Raw genomic sequence first — 26697 nt, 5'->3', positions numbered from 1 at the left:
AATTTTCAAGGCTGCATCTTTTTTTTAAAGAGATTGTTTTTATTACTTTTTGAAGTTTATTGTCTTTCATTTTAGAATATATTCTTTTTTTAATGATTTTTTTTCCATAGAATAGCATTCTTACCTAGTAAAACAGCATTGTACTAAGTAAAGCATCACCTGAAATAGAAATTCTTGGAGTGATGGTTTACATAGCTGATTTAATTTTTTCCCTACCTTGAGACATTATAATGCAGAAGTATCACACTGGCTTGAAGAAAATCGAGGTGGGCTATTATTGATAATACTGAAGAGAAATTTATATGCAATCTTAACATCTGTTTGTTTTTATTAACCAGGAAATGATGACAATAGCTGCTCTCCCCTGGCCCGCTGCCCTGCAGAATGTACTTGTCTGGACACAGTAGTTCGCTGCAGCAACAAAGGTCTGAAAGCTTTGCCTAAAGGCATCCCTAAAGATGTGACTGAACTGTAAGTGGCATACTTTTTCCCCTTTTATGAAAAATAATGTCAGATTTTTATTGTCAAGGTCAAGATTGAGGGGAAAAGAAAATGAAGAATTTAATTTAGTAGATGAGTTGAAATTTGTTTATCCACTGCTTTTTAAAGACTTTCACATTATCTTGAGAAACTGGAGGTTAAGTTTGAATTAGCAATGCTTAGTATGTTCCAAACCAGTCTTAAGAACTGTTACTGAAAAGCTTTAAAAATATATGAATATAAAGTTGTAATCACTCTCAGATTTTATATCCCCAGCACTGAATCACTCTATAACTGTGTGGATATCATGTTACAATGGGTTAAATGAAGGGCAACAGTGAATCTGATTAATCTCTGGTCACTGATTAGAAGGGAATGCTTTTTCAATTACACAAAAAAGCAAAAAGAAAAGAATAATATGAATGTGTTTTCATAATGAACACGTTTTTTATACCTCTAAATCGAGCACCTTAATCCTCCAAATCAATGGCCTTCATCTGTGTCAAGGAGCTAAAAACACCTGTACAATGGCTCTATGGTAAAAAGGAAAGCTGCTCTCCTGGATTTGTTGCATTTTAATAAGAGAGTCCTGTGAGTACAGTGGCATCTGGTGTCTGTCTTGGCCACAATGGTCATAAAGCAGTCAAGTTTAAAATCTGTTGACAGGAGGAAAAGCTCCAGCAAAACTTCAGCTCTGGATATGAGGAGAGCAGACTTAGGCTGCTCAGGGAAATGGAAGATCTCCATGGGAGATGCTTTGGAAGGTGCATCAGTGCTGGTCACTTTTTAAGTACCACCTGTTAAGAGCTAAAGAGAAAGCAATTTGAAAATGTCAGAAGCCAAGCAGGTGAGGCAGAAGGGCAGCTCGACTAAGCAGGGATCTTCTGGAACTAAGGCAAAAATGAAAAGTGTACATCCAGTGGAAACAAGGTTGGATGACATGAGAGGAATACAGAGGTGCTGCTGGTCACTGTAGGAAGAAAACTGGCCCAATTAGAGCTGAAGCTGGCCAGTAGTGCTGGGGACAATAGAAAGAGCTTTTAAAATATCTTAATACAAAAGGCAGCTGACAAATAACACTGGTCCATGTTTCCGTGGGTATGAGCACCTCATAAACAGGGACATAGACAAAGCAGAGATGTTTAATGCTTTCTTCACTTCAGTCTTCAACACCAGTGATGGGCTCTGAGGTCCCAATGCCCAGAGCTGCAGGACCATGACTGTGAGAATGATTGACTCCAACCAACCCCAAACTTGCACAGATTTGCTGCTCCTGCTGCCTTTCTCTAAGTCAGTGGGGTCTGATAAAAACACAAAGAGATGACTGGTGCTATTCCAAGGCCTCTCTCAATGATTTCTGTCTGGTTTTGGTAATCTGGAGAGGTTCCAGTCAACTGGGAAATGTCCCAGTTTTTGAGAAGGGCAAGAGGATTGACCCTGGTAACTATGAACCAGTCACTTTCACTTCAGTGTGAGGTAAAATTATGGCAAAGAAAGATTTTTCTCAGAGGGTGGTAAGACACTGGAGAGGCTCCCCAGGGCAGTGGTCACGGCACCAAGCCTGAAGAAGTGTGGACAGTGCTCTCAGTGTGACTCTTGGGCTTTCCTGAGCAGGGCCAAGAGTTGGACTCTGTCCTGGGGTGCATTGGGAAAAGTGTAACCAGCAGGTCAAAGGAAGTGATCCTCCTCCACTGTTCAACCCTTGTGAGGCCACTTCTGGAGTACTGTGTGCAATTCTGGTCTCCACAGTTCAAGAGACACAAGGAGTTACTGGAGAGGGTCCAGTGCAGGCAAAAAAGATGATCAGAATCTCTCCTATGAGGAGGGACTGTGGGAGCTGGGCCTGGAGAAGACTGAGAGGGCATCCCATCCATCCAAACAAAATCTCAAAGGCTGGTGTCAATAGGTTGGTGCCAGACTCTTTTCCATGGTTCCCAGCACCAGGACAAGGAGCAATGGCCATAAACTAAAATACAAGAAGCTGCACCTCAACATGAGGAAGAATTTCCTTACAGTGAGGGTGTCAGAGCACTGGAAAAGGTTGCCCAGAGAAGTCACAGTCTCCCTCTCTGGAGACATTCCAAACCCACCTGGATGAGTTCCTGTGTCACCTGTTTTAGGTGACTCTGCCTTGGCTGGGGTGTTGGACTGGATGATCTCCAGAGGGTCCCTTGTCATCCTAATGATTCTGTAATACTTCCAACTCAGGATGCTCTATGATTATGATAATTTTGTGATAATGCAAAAATACTGTTTTTAATAGAATGTCTTCCTTTTCACACAGTTTTATAAAATCTGGACTATTTTATCAATCTATTGAAACATTTTTTCTATAAGAAAAATTGTTAAGATTGCATTTTGAAAGATACTATTTGAATATGCAGGAGGATAGTAACATAGATATTAAAAAAGAGCTTGCTACCTCATGTATTGTTTCAAGGTACTAAGTGAATAAGCTACCCATAAGGCTATATGAGCAAAATTTTATGCATTATGAAAGGGAAAATATGAACTTAAAAATTGAGATATTTATTTGTTTTGATTCTTGATCAGATAGGTCACAATATTAAAAGAAATTATTTACAGGAAAAAAAATGTCGGTTTGTGTTACATATGGCAAGTATTTAATAATGTTTCATAATGGCTGGTTAATGTAGTGCTTTTCCAGAAAACATCATAACTGCATTTCATAAGTAAAAAATTTTACTCTTTTGTGGTTTGGTATTACATAGAAAATTCTGAGATGTCTACCATTAGTTTGGTGCTTAATAGCATCTAAAAGTATTCAGCCATTGATAAACTGAAATTATTAAGACCTTAAATTAGCACACAGGTATATACACCTATAGCTTCATTAGGTTTTGTGTTTGGTGATTTATGTTTTTTTTCCTCAAAGAGAAAATTACTTTCTTGAATACAGTCCAGTATAAATACAGTTTGGCAATATAAGGTCACCAATGCAATGTAAAATAAAGCAGCTAAAGAGAGATACTTTTGGAATTGCAAATGGAACCCTGTGACTGAAAATTCATTTGTGTACAATTTTGGATGCTTTAGTGTCTAAGCATGCAACTTAGCATATTTTTCAAAAGAATAATGGAAGTGGTTCCTGTTAACAGTTGCATACTGATTGATTCTTCTCTCTTATTAGCATTCATGGCTCTTCTAAGATGTACTCTTCATGTGTTTTATAAAATATCTTAATAGTTGCTTCATTTGAACAAGGAGGAATTTTTATCAGGCAAGTGGATACTTGTAGTACTTCAGTTCTAATGAAGCTTAATAATATAACCTAATGTATCTTTTGATAAAGGAATTTCTTTAGAATACTTCTTCAAAAATTTTAAAAGTTGATTTTTTTAAAATAATTTATTAAATGACCACCTGCTCTATTCACCACCATGAACATAGTGCAAGGATAAAGCTTGTTGAGACACATTTAGGGTTTGGCAAGCAGCCCTAGAAAGGGAAAAAAAAAAAAAAAAGGAAGAAAGACAACCTTTTGATTAGATGTAGATAGATGTTTTGTGAAGTTTAGCTGTGTTTCAGCTCATCCATTTAGTTAAGACTAAAGTATCCAAAGATATTACAGCATACTTACAGACATTAAACGCAAAATAAAACTAAAAATGTCTCTATCAAAGACTGCTCTTAGCTCAAGCATGTTGCAAGTATTTGGATGGCAAAAATATCTTCTTTGTAAAGGGATAATGAGGGTGTAGTTTCCACTTGGGTTCCAGGAAACATAATACCACCATCAGCAAAGTAATTTTCCCCAGCTGAGAAATTAAAGACCTCTAATCTTCTTGCCACTATCTGCTTCATTTCAAACCATCAGGTAAATTCAGCACTTCTTATAATCGCTACACTACTTGCCATGAAGAGTCTTCCACTTGTGCTTTTTTATGTCTGGTGCTCTCTGGAAGCTTTTGAGGTGAAGCTTGTTACCTTCCTCTGCCTGTAACACCAGTGCTGGTGCAGTTTGATAGCTCTGTACCCATTAACTCCAAGGATGAGAAAGTCTCTTACTGAGAATTATGAGCATGGAAGAAGAGGGAGCAATATAATGCAGGAGCTGTGAACTTATGGAGAGGAGAAAAAAAAAAAAATCTCACTTTTCTAGTGAAGGGTGATTGATTGCTGTCTTCAGTCACTAAAATACTTCACAGGAATAGGACTGTAGCAGGTATACTGATGTATCATGAAATTTACAGGGATAAATTAAGGAAGGTGACCTGAACCACAGGCATGACAAATGAATTTACTGTTAGAGCTAAAACCAGACCTTGCTGTTTGTAGTGTAAAGGACTACCAATGCCAGTCTGTTTCATTTTCATGATAGCTAAAAACCCATACTTAAAGTGATTTGCAGGAGTCAGATTTACCTTTCCTCTGTAGGTGTGTGGGAAGTGGAGATGATAAAGACCTCATTTTGCAGAGTCATTATGAAATAGTAGAAACTATAATGCAAGAGATGGTTTTTATTATGTTACTTCATAATATGCTTTATATATGATACAGTAGCATTTGGATCTTAGGCTACAAATCCTCAGTTGTATCTCGAAAAGCCAAAATTTGTAAGCAAGTTTTCTTATAAAATGGAATAGTATGCATTCATTTGCTATTAAATTTACTGTTGGATTCTGAGATTAGTGGATGAAGATGTTCTTATTTTATTGAAATACATAATACCCTTTGTTTTATTTTTCTGGTTTAGTTATTTGGATGGAAATCAGTTTACCCTTGTTCCAAAAGAGCTTTCCAACTACAAGCATTTGACACTCATGTAAGTAGTTTTAAAGCAGCTTTCTCTACTGGAAATTGAAGCAAAACAAAGCACCTCACTCAATTATACCTGAATTTATTTATAAGAAAAAGTCTGTAAAATGTATCATATTTTTCAACAAATGCACAACCATATTTGATAACTGAGGATATTTTATTCTACTTATCACATCTTACATATAATATATTCAGTCACATATTATGAACATGGGTATTTTATTCCAGTGTTACATCACAAAATAACAAAGCAAAAATTATAATTAACCTCAAAAGAGACATAAAATCTTAGGAAGTCAGGTAATTGTTTCTCCCACAGTATATGGTTTTTATGACCCAAGGAAAGAGCTTGCCTAAAATTCCTGGCTGTCAACTCTATTGCTGACTCACTGTGTGATTTCAGGCAAAACACTAGTTGCTCTAAAATCTACCTCATGGATGGTTTGAATATCATTTCTGTACCTTTTAAATGTACAGTGAGAAGAAAGAGAGACTGTAGATGCAAATCCCTATAATTCCAGCTGTAATTCCATGGTCTTTGTTAGGACTATAAAAATTTATACCAGCTGAGGCTGAACCTGTGTTACATTCTGAAAGCAGTTTGTGGTTTCATTATAATCAGAATGAAAAGTGGAGGGGAGTAACAGAATCCCTTAAATTTCGTTTTTCACTGGGTTTAGAACAATTCAAAAACAAGAACTTGATTTCCTTTATTTACCTCATGTTAGAAAAAGGAAGTCACAGTCACAAATTTTTTTAACACAATAACTTTTTGTATTTTTCAAATAATATAATGAAAAAAACCCTTGCAATATTTTCAAGTCTATCTTGTGTAGAACTTGCAGGAAATCTTTGTGAATAGTTTAGGGAAGTTATGAATAGATGAATGGTAAATAGAATGCAAATGAGTATTAACAGTCTCCATTTATGAGACCTGCAGGGCACATTATTTTAAATTCTTCTCTAGGTTTACTCATACTGCTGTTCTGTAGTTGAGAATGTTCCTCAGCTGTTTTGGAAAAAGAAACCACTGTGCATAGTCCTGTGGTCAAAGAAAGAAGTACATACAAGTCTCCTGAGTTCCAGATTAACAAAGAAAGTAGTTTATTTTTATCTTTCTCTTTTGAATGTATTTCTCTGTTACACTTGCCTAATGTGTTGATTATAAGTCAGTCATCTTACATACTTTCATACTTGAAAATTTCAAGTGGGGAAATATGTATATTGCATAGCTATTCAACAGTACTCTTAAGTTAATATATCAAGGTTCCCTCAGAAATAAAGGCAGTATTTCACCACAAAATACATGAAACAATACTGAAATAATCAGCATAAAATAAAAAGTAAAGCACAGTATGAGAATAAAGAACAGACAATATTCACATTCAGTGCAGCATCTTTGAAGCTACCAGTATACCACTACAGCTTCCATCATAATTATGTTTAAGATTTTATTCATTAGAATTTTGAACAAACAAGACATTAAGGCTTTTTCTGTAAATCTAAGTTCTTTATATTATTAGTTCTGGGCTTTGATGTCTTCATCATGTAAGTGTTAAGTAGAGTATTAAATGATATTTACTTAGGTGTCATTAGGGACATGACTAGAATGATTTTCACTTTAAAACATTACTTTCATTTCTGTGCTTGAGTTCATGAAGGATTGCATTATTAACTTGGTAGCATGATGAACATTGCTATTGTGTTAGAATGCACTGTGCTGCTTTTTCATCTGTGTTGAAATGAGAATGCATTTTATTGATCAAGCTAAACACTTGCTGGGCTTGTATATGGCATGTGAAAATAAAAGCAGGTGCTGCTTTAAATAGCTATATCAATGGTAATACTACTTCTACTAATGAAAATGTGTCTTGTCAGTTTAACTTACAGTGTTTTGGGACCGGGGCAGTCATTTTAAGGTCTGAATTTCTGAATTTATTTTTTAGAGATTTAAGTAACAACAGAATCAGCACTCTTTCTAATCAGAGCTTCAGCAACATGACTCAGCTGCTCACCTTGTAAGTTTAAACATGTAACAGTGACTCTTTGGAAACATTACAGTGGTTTTTTTGTCTTGGAAAGAAAGGGTGTGTAGTTGATATTAAACCTTGCTTGGTTTGGAGGCTGTAAAATAACTTGTTTCCTAACTAGCTATGTGTGCAAAAGCTGATTTTGGTCATGTTCTGCATAGTTTTCTGAGTAACTGATACACTTGCTGACAGCATTTTATGTATTTTCAGAATTCTTAGTTACAACCGCCTGAGATGTATTCCTGCACGGACTTTTGATGGGTTGAAATCACTTAGGTTGCTGTAAGTATTATTTTTTAATCATTGCTATTTTCCATAATTTTATTTATGTACAGAAGATAGCAGAACCATAGGAAATTAGCAGATTTTTAAACCAATCAGATATTTCAGAAGTGATAATTATGTAGCCTTAAAAATCTAACACATGCACTTTTTACTTTTTTGATTTTTAATTCCAGCTGTATTATTTTTGTGTTATATTCTTCCTTGTTATAAGCATTAAAGTCTAGAAAAAATGCCATATGCATAAATTCCTTCAGTATGTATTGGGGGTTTGCAGGTCAATTTTGAATATTTTTATTCAAACAGTTTTCTTTCCTTGTTTCATTTATTGTGGGAGTATTTCCAAAACCATGATATCATGATTAAGTATTGAAAATCTATAGCTTTATTTTTTGGTTGCAAGAAAACTTTCCATTTTGCCACTAGGAAAAACGTGGTTGATAGGGCACAAAAATGGACAAAGTAAAATAGAGAACAGTCAGTCTCATTTACAGCTTCAGTTTATTATTAAGAAAAAAGCCTGCAAAAATTCCAACCATTTAAATACTTGTTGGATTAAATACCTAAAGCATGGCATTTTTTTTTAAGTGTGCTTTCATAACTTGAGTTAGTCAATACAAATACAGATAATTTCAAGAGCCATAATTCTATACGTGTTAGATATTCAAGTAACTGAATGAGTTTGTAGAAAAGGAGAGATACTTTTCACAGAATCACAGAATGAGTTGAGTTGAAAGGGACCCACAAGGATCATTGGGTCCACCTCCTGGCCCTGCACAGCACCATGCCCAAGAGTCACAGCCTGTGCCTGAGAGCATTGCACAAACTCTTCCTGAGCTCTGCCAGGCTTGGTGCTGTGACCACTGCCCTGGGGAGCCGGTTCTAGTGCCCAGCCACCCTCTGGGTGAGGAATTTTTTCCTAATATCCAACCTAAACCTCCCCTGGCTCAGCTTCAGGCCATTCCCTCGGGTCCTGTCACTGTCACCACAGAGCAGAGATCAGTGCCTGCCCCTCCTCTTCCCCCCATGAGGAATTTGTAACTGCAGTGAGGTCTCCCCTCAGTCTCTTCTCCAAGCTGAGCAGTGAGCTCAGCCCCTCCTTATAGAGCTGCCTCTGAAGACCCTTCACCACCACCATTAGTCTTCTTTGGACACTGTAATAGCTTCCTATCTTTCTTATACTCTGGCACCCAAAAGTGCAACTTTCAGGGTGAGGCTGCCCCAGCTCAGAGCAGAGCAGGACAATCCCCTCCCTTGCCCTGCTGGCCATGCTGTCCCTGATGCCCCCAGGACACACTTTGCCCCCCTGGCTGCCAGGGCACTGCTGGCTCATGTTCAGCTTTCCATTGACCAGGACCCTCAGGTCCCTTTCCTGGCACTGCTTTCCAGCCTCTCATTCCCCAGTCTGAACCTACATCCAGGTCTGCCCCATCCCAGGTGCAGAATGCAGCACCTGCCCTTGTTGAACTTCATATGGCTGGTGAAACCAGCAGGTTTTCTACAAAAGAAATATCACTAATCCCAGTAGTGATGCTTAATGAAGTCTTTCATTTCCTACCTCTACTATCAAATTTGGACAAAAATGCTAATACTTATATTAATAGTCAATGTCTCTATGTTCTATGAATCCATGAAAGATTAAAATGAGCATATGAACATAATTAGTGCCAATTTCTGGGAGCTGCCAAAAAAAAAATCAGAAACTCTTTTATATCTAAATCCAATCATTACTTTGCATAACTGTGCCTACTTTTAACAACTTTTACTTTTGAATTTTAAAATAATGACAGTATTCATATTTCTTATGAAAACCCAGGATGTAAAAAACCAAATTACTAGTAGGCTGCCAGTTAGAGCTTAAAAAAAAAAAAATAAAACCACAAACATTTAGAAACACTGAGGAACTGGAAGAAAAAAAGATGAAAAGCTGAAAACTGTTGAAAGAAGATGAATTTTGCCAAGTTAACCTGATGGTTTTTTTTATGCATTGATATTATTGTATTTTTTTTCTCTTTAAGGTCTTTACATGGCAATGATATTTCTGTTGTTCCTGAAGGAGCCTTTAATGATCTTTCAGCATTATCACACCTGTGAGTATTCAGCTGGAATAATGTATTTTATTTGTTGTTCTTTTGTTATGCTTAACCAATTTTATATAGCCAAACAAAGACATAATGCAAAGAAGTTCTCTGGAAGATGCTTGTGCTTGTGTAGAGGCTGGTGACTGGCCAGAGAGCTGGCAGCAGCTCAGCAAAAATCTCATGGGCTTTCTGCTTGGGCTGCAAGTTGAATTGTCTGCCCTGTGTCCTTATGGCAATGAAGGCTAAAGACACTCTGGGCTAAATTTGGAAGTGAGCAGCCTGGGGATTGAGGATACTGATCACTCCTTTCTGCTTGGCCCTCCAGGGCCACATCTGGAATATGTGTCCAGTTTCTCCAGTACAAAGCAGATGTTTATGCAAATCCAGCACAGGGGCAAGCAGGGTTTGAATGTGGTGAGATTGTATGAGCTGTAAGGAGAAGCTACAAGAACTGGGCTTATCCAGCCTGAAGAAAGGGAAGCCAAGGAGAGACCTAAAGCTCTTCAAGCCTCTAAGGATTACAGCAATGATGGAGACTCAGAGGTGCACAGTGAAGAATCAGAGTAAAGCATCAAAACCTGCAAGTAGGGAAATTTGATTGAACATAATGAAAAATTCTTCACTGTGAGGATGATTCAGCCAGGTTGCCCAAAGAAGCAGGAGAATCTCCATCCCTGGGGTTTTTCAGAGCTCAGTTGCAAACAGCCCTGAGCAACCCTGACTGCCAGGTTTTGTGAAGGAGGTGAGAATAGATGAAAATTAATTTATGATTCTGTGTCAGTGTCTTGTTAAGTTGACACTAAACCCATGACATCTGATTCCAGAACATTTTGAAGTAATAGCTTTTTCAGTTTTTTTAATTTTTCATTGGGAGCCTAAATTAGAACAAGCCACCTTCTGCAAACCTCATGGTGTTTATGGATAGTTAAGACTTTGAGGAGTATGTTGACTGGTGCCTTTAGATATATCTGGGGGTTTAGGTTTCTGAACAGCAGCAGTTGTTAAAAATTTAATTATCTGTTTCTGATTCAGTATTGGACATTTACATTTAGGTCTCAGAAATTCCATACTGATGAAGCTTTCAGTTATTTATAATTCATTCAAATTCTACTAACAAACTTAATTTATCTGCATGAAAAAACAGTAAAACTTGGTTAGATTTGATTGTTAGTGGTACTTTTTAGTAATGGATACCAGTTATCCTTGTTAATATTCTGATATTAGCAGAACAATTGGGTTAGTTCAGGCTGACATCCACTTTGCAAATACAGAATGGACAAATTCTAGGTGTTTCTCCTTGCATGGGAAGTTCCCTTGTCACTATGTCTCCTTTTTTGCTCTGACTCAAGCCTGACTGAAAAAATATGTATATTTTCTTGAGTACAGCTTGAATGTATTAAAAAGTTAATATGAGAGGGCTTTCTGCTCAGTGGGGCAGAAAAGAGTGTTTCAGCTCTGGTAGTTCCTACTGCTTTTGCCTGCCAAAGACTTTCTTGTATCTCTGGAAGAACCACTGATTCAAAGCTGTGGAATGTATTGAAACATCTGGAGAAGGAGAGTGTTCTAATACAGCCATTCAATAGTGTTTGCACATGTTGGGATTATGTGTTAAAAGTTCCATGATTACTCTATTTCTTAAAAGGAACATGAGTACATATTTACAGAATAACACAAGGCTTCAATCCTCTGAATTAACTACACAGTATCTCATTGTTTTCAGAGTTTTAAGAGTATTTATAGTTTCTAGCAGAGAAAATAAGCACTTAAAAAGCTGTTACAGAAATTAATCCTGAAAATCTTTAGCTAAATTATTTTTTAATTAAAAAAAAATCACAAGGATCATAATTTCAAGAAATGGATTTGCTTTCATAATGAAGCAATTCTTACGTAACTACTGCAAAGCCAGGGGAATGTAGTTTTATTTACTCATGCAGCAGAGAACTCTTACAGAATTCTGCACATAGTTGTGAGTTCAGTGAGACAGCTCCAAAGAGGAAATAATTAAATCCAATTTGAAAGTTTAGAAACAGATGGTTTGTACCAGCTTGGGAGCCATAAAATGAAAAGGAGAAATATCAGGGCAGTGCTCTGTGGAATTGTCCTGACTGCTTTGGAAGAAATACTTTATTCTTGTTATCTTGTAGAATTGCCCAGTATCAGTTTCACTCTGCTGATGCAGCTGATCTGCCCTGTCATAAACCAGCAGTGAAACAGAGCTAATTGGCATTAACTCACCAAAGTTCACACATAGTGCTGCTAAGAATATCTAGATTCCTGGATTATGTTTCTACTAAAACTATCACTTCCTGATCTAGAACCCAAATGCACACACTTAGTGCTGTAACATGCATTTTGGTGGTGGGAGAGCAGGTTTGCATTCCAAATGGTTTTTGCCAACCCATTTTCTGGCTTCTTTTTTACAAAACAGCCATTTAAAAATTGATTCATTTTTTTATGTGTCTTTTTTCCACAGGGCTATTGGAGCAAATCCTCTTTATTGTGATTGCAATATGCAGTGGCTGTCTGACTGGGTAAAATCAGAATACAAAGAACCTGGTATTGCACGTTGTGCTGGTCCCGGGGAAATGGCAGATAAACTGCTTCTCACAACTCCTTCTAAGAAATTTACTTGCCAAGGTACTCTTGTTGTATTTTTTTCTCTTTGAAGTGTCAATATTTCATTTTTTAAAATAGTTGAGCTGTGAATTAAGAGTCTTCTGTACTCAAAATACATTTATTATAGCATCTTAATTCAGCCTTGTCATTATTACTCATACTTAAGGATATAGCCATTGGTTCCATTCAGGAAATGTATTTATTTTAAAGATTTTAATTCCTATCTTATTTAAAATAAATAGAGAAATAAGTCTTTGGGCTTGCAGTACTGTATTCTTCATGATGGACATAGTACATCAAAGTACAGGATGTACACAGGTACTTTTTACTGCCTCAGTCATGAATAGCATTTAAACATCTACACTTCCCTCAGCATTTTTTGAAAACATACAAACTTCTACTGTAGCTTCATTTTTCATGGTCCTGATTTCAAAACATTGAAACTCCAATTTAAAAAAAAAAAAAGTGTTCTTATATTTATAAGCCATTACTAAGATCACTGCAATTTCTGAGGCATCAGATGAATATGATCTTTAGTCTTGTAGAAGTAATTGATTCTCAGTATCTAGGTAATCTTCAAGCTATTTTGACTTACTCTTCTTTTAATATATCTTCAAAGGTGAGCTTTTTCCCTTTGTCATTTTGTTCTTAAAAAAGCAAAGCAGTGGGACTCTGTCAGAGTTTGTCTTGTCCAAAGTTGTTCTTTGCTGCATATTTAATCTATTCAGTCTTTTCTCTTTAGACTTTCTGTCAAAATCTTTTTTTAATTTGTATATAAATACCACTGGGTGCCATCTTGTAACTTGTGATGCCAGTGAAATTTTTTTCCCTCTGAATTCTTCCTGAAATTTTTCAGCAGTACATCTCTGAGGTCATGCCAGTGTTCATTGTATATGTCACTCAGCTATTGCAAAGTCTCTTAGCCTCATTTCAGATAGGACCTTTGCTGGCCAATCTGATCATTTTCTCTACCAGCATCCATGGAACAGTATTGCAGATATGCTTTTATTGCGTGCTGTCATAGGGATACAAGTGAAAGAATATTTGCATGGGCATGAGGAACCTGTTTAGTTATTTCCCAGCTTTGTCAGTTTTGCAAACTGGATCACTTCTGCCTACAATCATTGTTATGTTTCTGCCAGACAATCCAGAAATTATATATTACTCCCTTTTGCCCATCAGAAAAGATCCCTTCTAGTATTATGCAGGGCAAGAGCTGTGTATTTGTTTTACTTTCAAGAGTGAAGATCTGGTGTTCTGGACACCTTTGAAAGAAAATAATTTTCCAGCCACTGTCCTATGAAGGTGCTTTTAATTACAGATTGCAAATCAGCAGTTTTCCATGACATGATGGCCCTGTAAGACATTTTGTGTCTGTTGATCAAAGATAATTAATTTTATCTTTTGCTTAAAACTGAACTGCTGAATAATAGAAATTAGGAAGATGTTATGTTCCTATTGGAACAAAAATTTTTGCCTATGAATAAAAGGGCTGATTTCAGAATATCTGTTGTTGGTCTGCTACTGTATATGTATTTACAGGAAAAGAGTAATTCTCTCTTATCACTATCCATGGATTCAATTGATAGTAAATTGAGTGCTTGAATTTTACCTCCATAATAAATAATTCCCAGTGAAAATGCCATTTTACAATGAAGTCTCATCTCAGTTGTAAAGTTCACTTTACAAAATCACTTTACCTTACTCTAATTTTATGAATTCCTTGCTGCAGGAATCATCCATTAATATTTTCTTCTTCCAGTTATTTTTCAACGTTTGTTGGTGGGTTTTTTCTTTCATTTTTTTTAATGTGGCCTCTAACAGCTTCTCAATCTTTTACCTCTTTATTACCCATGCCCTGCTTCTAGAGATTCCAGGGCCTTGTGGTTTTCTGATACCAGGTAAGGTTATAAGTAGATCTGGAATGGGTGATCTGCTTAAGCACAGACCTTCTGACCTTCCTTTTGTGTACCTCAAGCAGACTTCTTTCCTAAGACACGCATGTGTACTGTTTGTTTTCCCCTGTGATGAATTTACGGATGATTATTCGTTATAGATCATTCAGTATATTGTATTTTTTTATTTCAAAGGTCTGGGTTCAAAACTGAGTTTTTAACTGAAATTATTACTGCTGTTACATTGTACTAAAATTGGTGATTTCATTAGCAGTGTAAATACTGCTTTAGAGGCCATATGCAAGAGAGGAGTTGTAGAATGTCAAAGTTTTTCTTGCAGCAGGTTTCTTTAGAAGCTGTTTTGAGATGGTTTGCATCATGGTTTGTCTTAAAACAACTCAGCTATATGTATATATCTATATCAATAAAATACTGTTAAGCTTTTCTCAGTTTAAAAAATAATTCTTTTTTTTTCCTCAGGGCTTATTCAAGAACATAAATGTCTATACAATTTGAAAAACTAAACCAACCAATAGGTTATAAACCAAATTCTTTCTCATATACAAGCCTTTTAACACATGCAAGCAGAAAGAATAAAGGAACAGTATAGTGAAAATGAAATTAGGTTCCAAAACTACCTTTGCTTTTTTTTTGGTCTTACAACTGAAGGATGATAAATCAAAATATTCATTTATATTGGATAATACATATATATTAACTTGCAATAAATAAAGTACAAAATCCAATAATGTTGGATTATTTCTCTCTTGTTGAGACTTAGATTTCCATTTTCTGTTTCTGTTTTGGAAGTGAAATTTAGAGTGCTAATCCATTTGGGAACAAAACCTTAGTTACTGAATGTTTTTTAATTTGTGCCAAATAATTAGCATTTTATTGCATGAAAAATTGAAAAGAGGATATAATATTCACAATCAATGGCAGGAAGGATTGACTCCCAGGCTACAGCACAGTATTGCAAATTTTTATGTATGTGCCTCTTTCACTTAATTTGTTTCCACAGAACCTCTTTATATACTTAATAAATAGCAATAGTCTAGAGTACAGTCAGGACTTTCTAGATGTTGATTCTATGATATTTGTTTCAACTTTTCTACCTCTCCTGTATCGAACAGGTACTCTGACCAGGTATAGATTTTTCTTTCAAAATAATGTAAAGAAGAGGAAAAAAAAAAAAAATCATGATCCATCCAGATTATGGCTTTGGCAATCAGCACCTTATCACATATTACTGTGTTCATCTTGCAAGCTGTGACACAGAAGGGTACTAGCAACTGCGGATTTAAAAAAAAAATAAAATAAAAAAAAATTAAAAAAAAAAAAAAAAAAAAAAAATTGAAAGGTCACTGGCTCTTTGTCTAACCCTCTCTACTGGATCCTTACAGTCATATGGCTTCCTTCCAGGCCAGCTTCTTTACAATTAATGTGGGATTATTTTGCAAAGAAAAATAAAAAAGTTAATCAATCTAAGTTTAAAAGTAGAATAAAGCTCCATATCTAAGCAAAGCCCTTTTAGCTTTGAAAACTCTGCAGTTTGGCTCATTTTGTGTAAAATCTGTTAAAGAGCAATCAGGTGTTCGCTCTAAGCCCCAGGAGTCTGAAATTTTTTTCCATTTAGAAGAAATCACTGTTTATTCCTTCAGAGGTACAGTTCATCTCTGGGTAACTGAAGGATTTTTTAAGAGGGGAAATCTGAAATGAGACTGAAGGCAGTATTGTTATCAGGCCATAGAGCCAGTGATAGGGAATGTATCTTCATTCTCTTACTAGGCATTTCACAAAGTCACCAGATTTCTCTTACAGTAATCAAACTTCACAAATATTACGGAAATATTATATACACAGGTTTTTCTAATTAACAAGTACCCAGTGATTTCTTGAGTTGTTTGACAAAAAAAAAAAAAAAAAAAAAGTGTGGTTCCTAACTTTAAAATTCACTATTCACAATAAAATGGCTATAAAACTGGGAAACTACAGAGAAAAAAAAAACTAGAAAATATTTATATAACAGAGATCAGATTTGTGTAAGTCAAAGCTCAGGTCTGGGTTCTGAAACTTGGGGTTTTGTCAATTTCCATTTCTGATTTCTTTCATTATTATCATTGATAGAAGAAGCTAGACTGCCAGCATGGATTGCAGTCTTCACTTGCACATAGTTTTGAGGTTCAATTTACATGATTTGTGGGCTCAGCTAACACAGTAATGCACAGAATTGTGGCTGACCCATAAGGAAGAAGTTCACAGCATAGAGCTATTTGTGGTGAGATTGCTTGGACAATGCAATTTACATTACAGTTTGCAGATGTTCAAGAAATTTACAGGTAATTTTACCATTTCATTTTGCCATCTACGTGATCCTGCAGATAAAAAATATGTTCAAGCAAAAATTCATTTAAAGAGATGTTCTCAGTAACACTGTCATGGGAAGGACTGAAAACTGTGATAGCCCATTTTTTCACTGGCAACTCCTACTCCATAACAAAACAAAAGCTGAAATTGTATTCTTCAATTTGTTGATACAAAGGAAAGGTAATTATCATGGATCAGAACCGTACTTCAGATAATAGGAATACAGCTTTCAGAGAATAGGAATAGGGGAATCACTTTGGTGTCATCTTATTAGCAAAAACTAAAAAGTGATTCTTAAACAAAAAATCCAATCCCATATTTCTTCAAAAGAGTGAAGGAGAGCTCAGCATTTCATTAATAAAGAAACGCCATGAAGTCTAAAATACAATGTCTATTGTAAAATTTAAAGCAACATGTCAGATAGATCCTATCCAATGTAAATTATTAGTTTCTTGTTTCTGACTATCCAATTTGTATTTTTAAGGGCCTGTGGATGTTAATATTCTTGCAAAGTGTAATCCCTGTTTATCAAATCCATGTAAAAATGATGGAACCTGCAATAATGATCCAGTTGATTTCTACAGATGTACATGCCCATATGGTTTCAAGGTAGGTACTGCATGAAGAGGAAAAAAAGCTCACTGAAATGCAAGCTTATCCTTATATATCTTGAAGTATTCTTTGTCTCATTTCCACTAATGTCTGTATTTTCTTCTTACATTATAATTGTTGTTCCCTGTGTAGGGTCAAGACTGTGATATTCCCATTCATGCCTGCATTAGTAACCCGTGCCACCATGGTGGAACTTGCCATTTGAAGGAAGGAGAAAAAGATGGTTTCTGGTAGGTTTTTTTAATTGTAATAACAGGATGGAAAACTACTGAGATCTTTCTGGTAAACTAATGTTGGTGTTAATCTTTAGGATCTCTGTGTATGCTGGTTGGAGCACCACAAAGGCAGATTTTTAGCACTTTGGAAATTTTCAGAACATGTTGCCATCCTTGGAAAGCTTCTAGAGCTTTGAATCTGTTAAAAACAATAACAAATGACTGTGATTAGTTGAGGCATATCAGGTCAAGACAGCATAGTATTGACTCCATTATGTTAATTAATAGCTAGCTAGATCCCTGCTGAAAAAATCTCATAATTCATCTGTTGTTGTGTGTATTACTTCAACAGAGAGCATGTAAATGATAAAATGTAAATCCCAGTGAAACAGAAAATTAATGATTCATTTGAAACTCACTATGCCAGCCGATAAACATGCTGTGAGCATTTTTAATCTTGAGTTATTTAATCACACAGTACAATTACTCCAGATGTACTTCATGAATTATGAAATAAAGTTCTTTAGCATTCTTATGTGAGATTATTAGTCATTTAATAATCTACACCTCAAGCTTGTTAGAAATGACACTTCAGAAAGATACAATTCATTATCCTGCAATTCATTATGACATTATTCTTACTTTTAATCCAAATTCTGCCCATATTAAAAATTAAGTGTATACATCTTAATACTATGCCTTAAGAATTTAAATTGACATAGTCATGCCTTAGAATTTGACCTTTTCCATTTATTTGTTTGAACACTACATATTTTGAAAATCAAAGCAATTTCATAGTGAAAGCTTCAGAAATTATAGATAGTGCAAATTACATGAAAATGTATGTGTAGTGACTTTTACATTTACTATCTATTTTGATGTATTTGTTTTGCAGAAACGTGATTAAAGGCAAAAAATAAATCACTGCTTTGAAGAATATATGCAGGCTTTTTTTTATATGAATGCATGTACATTAAAGAGAGTTTTATACTGGGGAATTTAACTGACTGATTGTGGGAAACTACTATTACATACATACTTATTGCTGATTCCACAGTATTTTCCATGTGTTTAACCTTAAAAATCTAAAAGGATTGCTTTCCATGAGAAATATAATCTTACAATGTAAAGGAAGAATGTCTTTCCTTTTTTAAAAATTATTTAATTTAGCAGGATCCTTAAACTGAAGACTAAGATGACTTTAGAAGCATTTTTCTGTAATATAAAATAGAAAACATACTTTGGGATTGTTTAATATAAGGGCTTTTTACATTATATTAACCATTCTATTAATTACAGATATCCTTGTCTGGACTCCCCACCTAAAATATCCATGAGGTTATTTGGTTTTCTGTATTACAGGTGCACTTGTGCAGATGGATTTGAAGGTGAAAACTGTGAAGTAAATGTTGATGACTGTGAAGACAATGACTGTGAAAACAACTCTACTTGTGTGGATGGAATTAATAACTATACTTGCCTTTGTCCACCTGAATATACAGGTAGGAGTATAAGAGAAAGCACAGGTAATTCCAGAATTCCTAGCAGAACAGTAATATTTTCCTCTTTGCAGGTGTATTAGTAGTTACTCCACAACCAGGTGTCCCTCCATATTTTTCTCCTGTGTGGTTTATAGTCCAAACTAGATTTAATGTCCACTCATTAATTCCTTGTTTTAGTTTTGAAATTATTGCATTTTTGTATTTTAAAAGTCATTCAAAATCTGCCCCTTCTTACTGTTTGCCTAGAAACCCCAGTGGAGGACCTCTTTAGTTGTAGAAATCTGAAAAATATTCTGCATTTATTCTTAATCCTCATTTTACTGTAAAGACTTTGTCTGTGCCATTGGGGAGCTGTATTTGGCACCCCTGGATGTTGTCCTGTACTCCACTAGAAATATTAATCCTGAGTATGATAAAAACCAAGTGTCTTTTGTTTCTGTCAGTTAGCAGCCAAGCCAAAGCATATCCTTCTCTTTGTGGCAGAGAATAATCCTGTGGAAGAACAGCACTGAGGAAGTAGGATCTATTATTTGCATTGATTTTTTTTGTAGCTCTTCTAACTAGACAGATCTATTTTCTATCAGATAGTTGACCACTAGAAGAACATAGAGCTTAAATTCATAATGATTTGAAATGCATTAAAAAAAAAATTAAGATCCACCGTAATTTGGGAATTAATTCTTCTCGGTCATTCTATATTTTTTCTTTAATTGATCAAAGTTGAGCTCTGGGAAAGTGTAAGGAGAGGTGAATGCATGAATTAATTTCATTTATTGAAAACCCAGCTAACTCTCATCCAAAGTGTTTCCATCACCAGTTCTACAGACTGTTGAATTGCTCCCCTGTTTTAGGGTATTCAGATTTAAAGTTAATGAATGCACAGTGAGTGAAGATTTTAAAACACAAGTATAAGAAATACAATTTCATAATCTAATAGAGGTATCCTTTCAGTAGTTATTCTGTTTGGTAGAAATTTCCCCATGCAGGACAAATGTCTCCAATATCCAAAGCAGTACAAAAGCCAAAAAGCTATTCAGCAATATGTGGATGATCAATATGTAGAAGGAGAGGCATAATCTTCTTGTAAGAGAAAATACTGTTTTCCCAAGTACCAATACTTTAATACTTAAGTATCAGGCCTTGGAAAGAAATAATATGTAACAGCCTCAGTAAGTAGAAACAGCAGTTCTCCTACAACAAATATTTCAGGTATCTGTGAGTCAAGTTCAGCTCCAGCTGCTGTCTCCTTTAAAAATGGGATCAGGTATTCTCTTGTGTAGGCTGGAAGAATGCAAAGCCAAGTCACACCAGTCCTGTATTGCTCTTCAGTGGCTTCATGCTAAGAGGTTTCATGTGCCCGTTACATAGGAGATACTTCACTTGCAAGTGCATTTCTGCTCTGCAGCTTTGGAGGTGTTTTTACCTGGTTGCTCATTTCTACATTTTCAGCCTTACTTTGGCTGCCAGAGTCATTATCTTGTTGGATTCACAGTATGCCATGGGAAGAACTGCTTTTTATTAAATATCATAAAGTGGATAGAGAGGATTGTCTATATGTGCTAGCCTAAAACTTTGATTAAGTGTGCCTGTTGCATTTTTGGAGTATCTTAAATGAAATGTAATGTAAATTTTGAATTTATATTTGAAATAAAAATTGAAGCACTTCTCTATAGATCTCTATGGATAGAGAAAAAGGAAGATTAAACATTGATAAAATTACTGATATTTGTATTGCAGTTATGCTTCCTTAGACAAAATACAAGAAAATGCATTTTTAAATTTGATTCATATCTGTGCACAGTTTTACCATAATCATACTGTGATTTTTACAGATACAATGCCTGCTCATAATCTCCAATAAAGTCAGTAAGACATGTGAGTAGGTGAGAGTCTTCTCACCAGCTCTAAAAGAAATCAAAACATTCTAATCATTTAAAAACTTTTGAGAATTTACACCAGCTCATCAGGCTTTCTTCAACATTTTTATTTTAAAAAGGCACTTTTTTCAAATGCATCACTAGATCCTCAACTCATTTTATAGTAATTGTAGTAAAAATTCAGGTTTTCTGTTACACAGAATAAAGTACAGAATTCTACAATATAATATCTATCATACAAAACATCTAAGAATAGGACACAATGTGTGAGATCTTAAGTGATTTTTGAAATCAGTTATAAGGTGAAAATGTAAAACATTGAGCTAGCCAAGGGGTCCTCATATCTGTCATCCATGGTCTTGCATAATAAATACCCTTCAGTATTAAAAATTAGACTGAAAGCAGTCTGGGCAAATCAGGATCTAAAAAGAGGAATGTTCAGAATATAAAGTAACTGTACATTTGCTTCAAGTGTGTATGAGGTACCAAATAATTTGTAGAACTTTTCTTTTTCTCTGGCCTATAACCTGAGTTGAAAGATAAATAACAGAATCCCTGTCAAGTATATATATTTAGAGTGATTTTCATGAGAAACTTGGTAAACATTTGGATTTTGATACCTGTTCTTACAGGTTAAAATCAAATTTACATATCTCTAATGTTTGTTATGAAAGGATTTTTCACTAAATGAATTCATATACTCTATGGCCAAAAGTACCTTAACAATCAGGAAAACAGGCTATATATTCATATTCAGTTTATAAAAAGATTTTTAAATTCAGAGATATTGATGTCTGGCTCAGAAAGTCCCTGAGCTGTAAGTGGCCCAGTGTATATACTAGGAAAATACTACTGTAGGCTTGTCCTGTCCTATTTAATTTGGTTGACAATACTCTGAATTGGGTTTGTTCAACATGTCACAGCATATATGTACTCAACATGGAATTGCACCAGCAATGGGTGAATGATTATCTGCAAATATGCTTTGCATTTCAGCAGCACAGTATAACAAAGAAGTCAGATGAAACACGCTGGTATGAAATGCAAATTCTTCTATAAAGTCTTATTTTTATGTGGAGGGCTTGTTAGAACCAGAGATGAACTGCAAAGAATGTTGCAGTGTAAAATCTAATAGTCTCTTTGACTTTTCTAACAATCCCTTGAAAATCAACACTTCTCAACTATATTGTGTTGATTTAAAAACAAGCAATTAGAAAGCTTATTATGTTATTGCATTAGAATCAGGAATGTTTTGCTCTGCCTTTGTTAAGTTTTACAGCAACCACCACAGTTACAGGTGGAAAGACAACTAATGGTATTTGCACTATAATATGAGCTTTCTTAAGATCACAGACTCTAACTGTGACACAGCAGTAAGCAAGTGGAATCAGCAGACATTCAGGGTTTCTGATGAAACTTAGAGAAATAAAACATTTAAAATACCTCACTATGTCCTGCACTCTTTAATCTTGCTATTTTCTTAACATTGTCATCTCTTATTTCAACGCCAGTCTAGTAAACTTCAGGTCATTTTATGTACATTCTATAGATTACAGATGATCATTTCTCTTGCTCATTGTCGTCAGTCATTAGATCACAGAACTAATCCAGAAGTAAAGCCTCTCTTACACCACTGGTGGCATGTACTTCTTACCCTTCTGTTTGTTTTGTTCTGCTGGAGGTGAGACTTTGAAGCTTGCTTTGTTTGCTATATCAACCTCTCTGCTGCTATAGCTGTGCATTAGCTTAATGTGCTCTGCTGTTGTATTACAATGTAAAAAGTCTCTTGTCTCTTCTGTCTTTGTCACTGCAAGCTGCTAATCTGAATGAAGTGGAAAAAGGTCAGTTGTCTTTTAAGCCTATTTTCACTTACCTTGGTTTCTCACTTTCCTTTTCTTAAAGGTGCATGGATTTCAATTATTACAAATGACCAAACCGTGTATAGATATAATTTAGAAAGCTCACTGCAAATCCTCAAATTAGGCTCTTGGCTGTTGCTGTGAATATGTGTCAAAAGAATGTTGTTAAAGGTGCAGATGGCTGTGCAGGAGTACTTTAATACTGCATTCAATGTCTTTTTCAGATGTATTAAAAATTTGTGCAGACATTGATATAGGACTAAAAAAAGATTATATTATTATGTTCTGAAATCCTTATTCTCACCTTAAAGCCATCCCTTGGTTCCGTGCTAATGTATTCTCTGATATAGCACTGTTTTTCTTTAGTATTTTCAATAGATTGTGTTACTAGAAAATATGCTGGAGTATAAAATGGCTATCTCCTTGCTCCTCATTTCTGTGGCTTTTTATTTGCTGTAACTATTTGGAGAAACTGAAATGACCAATCTGGGGCTATTGTAGAAGAAAGGTAATATGGAAGAGATCTATTACACTAACTTTGGGTACTTGATTTTTAATTTTTTTAAAGTTTTTATTTAGCACCTATCACACTAACAGAGATAAACCACCTTCTCTACAATCCAATCATATATACAGTCTGAGACCTAGTATGATCAATGACAGCATATTTATAAAGTTGCATATTTATTTTTAAAATGATATGAATAATTTTTGGTTTATTTGCCATTGATTTGATAAATACATTTTCAGTTTTTGAAGATATATATATATATATATATATATATATATATATATAGTAATAAAAATATGTTCATTATCCATTAATTAACATGTTAAGCAAGACCGCAGTTATATAATCTATTTTGCCTATTAACAGCTATGTTGATTAATTTAGATATCTGACTAATAATTCCTACAGCTTAAAGCATAAATTTTCTCTGTAACTGAGGCAGAGTATAAGACATTTTCAGAAAGTTATTCCAGCCACATGTTCTCCATGCTTAAACTATCTTCCATTTAGACATGTCACTGTATTTGCATTTTATTGCTACTCATCTGGGCAACAAAAATAACCTGCTGTTTTTCTTGTTTATTACACAAGTGTGAACTGTAACATATTAAAATTATTAGTTATAGAAAGAACAAACTCCTCACAAGCATACATGTGAATGGGGGTGTGAATTAAGTTTGGCTTCAAAACTAAGAAGTTGTCTATGTGATACATATTTATATTAGCTTGCCATCTGAACATGAAAGTTATTGATATTCTGTAAGGCACTTGGAGGATCAGTCAGTTTTATCATGCAAGACATCTTTTGAATTGTGACAGTATTAGGGGAAAAAAAAAAAGGGATCATTTCAAGCAATCATCTCAGTTTATGCTAGCCTTAGACAATAAAGGAATTGCATTGCTACTTTGAATTCACTTGGTAATCAGATAAGTACCTTCCTGAAATTTAAGCACGCAAGTAACCAAATGCAAATCATGTGATATCAAAATTTATAAAAAGTTTAATAATTCCATAAAATTAAATCATAATCCTCATCCTTGTAAGAATTGCATGTGTTACAGATTCTTAGAATAAAGAGATGCATTTGTTACTTTTGCTTTTTATCACTCATAAAATTTTCCATTTCATCTAGCTTAAGATACTTTAAATAACTATTCTATATTAAAAACTCAAGTATAAAAGTGATTTTACTTCATTTGCATAAAGGGAAAATATATATGATATTTGTGGCAAGCTGAGCTACCTGCTTCTGGGTTAATCATTGCCATTACTCATTCTAGGCTATGATCTACCCATCTGTTTTCCTTAATTGTCTTAAAGCTTACCTGCCTAAAAGTTTGTTTCTTTGCTGTTGCCAAACAGTGTATCTAAAACCAATAGAAATGTTGAACTAAACTAAGCTAAATAAGCCCCATCTTACACTGAGATCCACAAGCACAGGGGATAGCTGAATACTCATGCAATGGTGAAAGATGGGAACAGTCCAGCAAGTTGACTCTAAAATTAAATTCCAAAAAAATTTTCAAATTTATGGTTATAAACTGCATTCTACTGTCACTGCGAACTTTGTTAATTCTAAAAAATTTTGTCCCTCATATAGTAGATATTTTTATTTGTATTTTCTGAATAATGAGCTTAAGACCTGAAATAATTTATGCTGTATATTGTGCATCAAACTCAAGACTTAATAAAAATGCAGCAGTTTTCTGTATATAGTTTGTCAAATGGCACTGACAGTTTTCCAACCCCTTCTGCACCCTGTTGGCTTTTTGAGTGTTAAACAGAGTCCTCCAGTCACTGAGTCAGATAGTGATACATAATTGATAAAACATGAACACTGCAGAGGTTGACTCACAGTATATCATAACCAAGCTCAGAGGCTGAAATAGATATATAAGCACACCCATAAAATCCTTCTGTTCTAGTGTATGGAAGGTATTGGGTATTTTGGCTTTGGAAGAAGGAATAAGTCTTCTAGGAAAAACTTGGGTTTTGATAATTAAAACTGAGTACTGTTGCTTCTGGATTCTCTGTCTAGTTTTTTTTTAATATCAAACTTAGCTTTGCTAATAAGGGTGATTTAAAACTTGTTTCTTCATAAACTTACCTGTAATTACTATTGTGCCCTTACATCAAGAAGCCCTTATGTCCATTTTTATTAGAGCTGTCCTCCGCATTCAGAAATGTAGTGGCTGACATTGCTTTATTTTTAATTTATTTCCCAATTATTCAAAATGACAAAGATGTAAATCCCTTTTCACCTCATTGCCTTGTTACTTATTATTTGTTGTACTATATATCTATATAATTGAAACTCCAGAGTTAAGGGTCTATTCAACCTTGAGAAAAGAAGGCTTGAGAAAAGAGTGTTTTCACTCTCTTTCCAGTGTTTGAAAAGGTGGCTCTTTTTTACAAGGAGTCAGATGGAAAGGGGGAGGGGTAACAAGTACAAGTTATTCCTGGGGAGATGCTAGTTAGAATTTAAAAAGAGGGAAACATTTTACAGAGAGGACACGGAGCCATTGGAATAATCTTCCCAGGAAAGTGGTGGATTCCCCAACATGAGACACTTACAGGATTTAGCTGGAAAGGATGCTGGGCCATCTTTGTCCCTTCTGCTTTTTCCAGGAGATGATCCTTAAGGGATAAACCTGGTATTCTATGATTAAGTTTTTAGTGATTTATGTTCTTACCAAGTCATAGGAGTGAACTAACACACATAGGAAGCACAAACTGACCTGTGAATCTAGCAGACATACAGCTTTGGTTACCTATATAAAGTATCATCAGTATATATCTCAGTGTTTAATAATATCTGACTGCTTAAGTCTACCTCATACTCTATGAAAAATCTCAGTAAATATTTGTCTTGAGCTTGGAGGGCCCTGTTCATTTGTGCCAACCACATAATTCCACTGGTTTCAAAGTTACTCTACACCAGAATCCAGACTCCCTTAGATTAATTAAGCCAGATGTTTTATGAAAAGAGTTATTGCTGGTTCTAATTAAACTTTGGAAGCTTTTCACAGGTTTTCTGACACTTTATCTGCTACTTATTTTTAAACAAACTAGTCTGTTCTTTATTCTCCTACATACAGAAATGTTCCCATCTTTCAAAAACATAATTACTTAGCCAGTCTTTTACAGAAGCCTCAATTACAGTATTATTAGATGAATAAAAGAATGTCCTCACACATTGGTGTCAAGCTTCCTTGAATTGAGACTTTTTTTCACAACCTTTTCTGATTACTTTGAAGTATGTTCTTTAAACATTGTATTATGTTTCTCAAATCAGGAAACTCTCTGAGATTTTCTTCCAGTAAAGCCAAGGACCCTAACTTGGTAAATCTGGGGTGTTTTTGTCCAATGAGCGTTTCGCTTTCATCACTATCTTTTCATTTCGACAAAATTAACTACTCCTTTTCACCTTGTCTCATTTAAATTCTGGATGATACAATGGTTATTCAGTATGCTGAAGGAGGGGTTTCTTTACCAGGAAACTATACTCCTCAGTGGTTCAGATTCCATGTCCAATAATTTACTTCCCTTTTCTATGAACTTTTTCAGAACCAGGTTTATTTTGGCCA

At 35.0% G+C, this 26697-nt stretch overlaps 1 protein-coding gene across 5 annotated transcripts in view; it reads left to right on the top strand.

Annotated features, from left to right (window-relative positions):
• SLIT2 (slit guidance ligand 2) overlaps positions 1-26697 on the top strand; it is a 247077-nt gene that overhangs the window by 195583 nt on the left and 24797 nt on the right. For 4 of the 5 annotated variants that reach the window (XM_056490469.1, XM_056490466.1, XM_056490470.1 and 1 more), the window contains exons 20-28: positions 339-471; positions 5198-5266; positions 7209-7280; positions 7503-7574; positions 9593-9664; positions 12129-12292; positions 17018-17142; positions 17278-17375; positions 18723-18862. In XM_056490469.1, coding sequence (XP_056346444.1) covers positions 339-471; positions 5198-5266; positions 7209-7280; positions 7503-7574; positions 9593-9664; positions 12129-12292; positions 17018-17142; positions 17278-17375; positions 18723-18862 — 945 coding nt within the window. The remainder of the gene's footprint in view (positions 1-338; positions 472-5197; positions 5267-7208; positions 7281-7502; positions 7575-9592; positions 9665-12128; positions 12293-17017; positions 17143-17277; positions 17376-18722; positions 18863-26697) is intronic. The other variant, XM_056490467.1, reaches the window with a different exon arrangement.

This window comes from Oenanthe melanoleuca, chromosome 4, assembly GCF_029582105.1.
Source record: "Oenanthe melanoleuca isolate GR-GAL-2019-014 chromosome 4, OMel1.0, whole genome shotgun sequence".
NCBI classification, from domain to species: domain Eukaryota; kingdom Metazoa; phylum Chordata; class Aves; order Passeriformes; family Muscicapidae; genus Oenanthe; species Oenanthe melanoleuca.
Note: the sequence above shows the minus strand (reverse complement) of the source record. Positions and strands in the feature narration are given on the sequence as shown.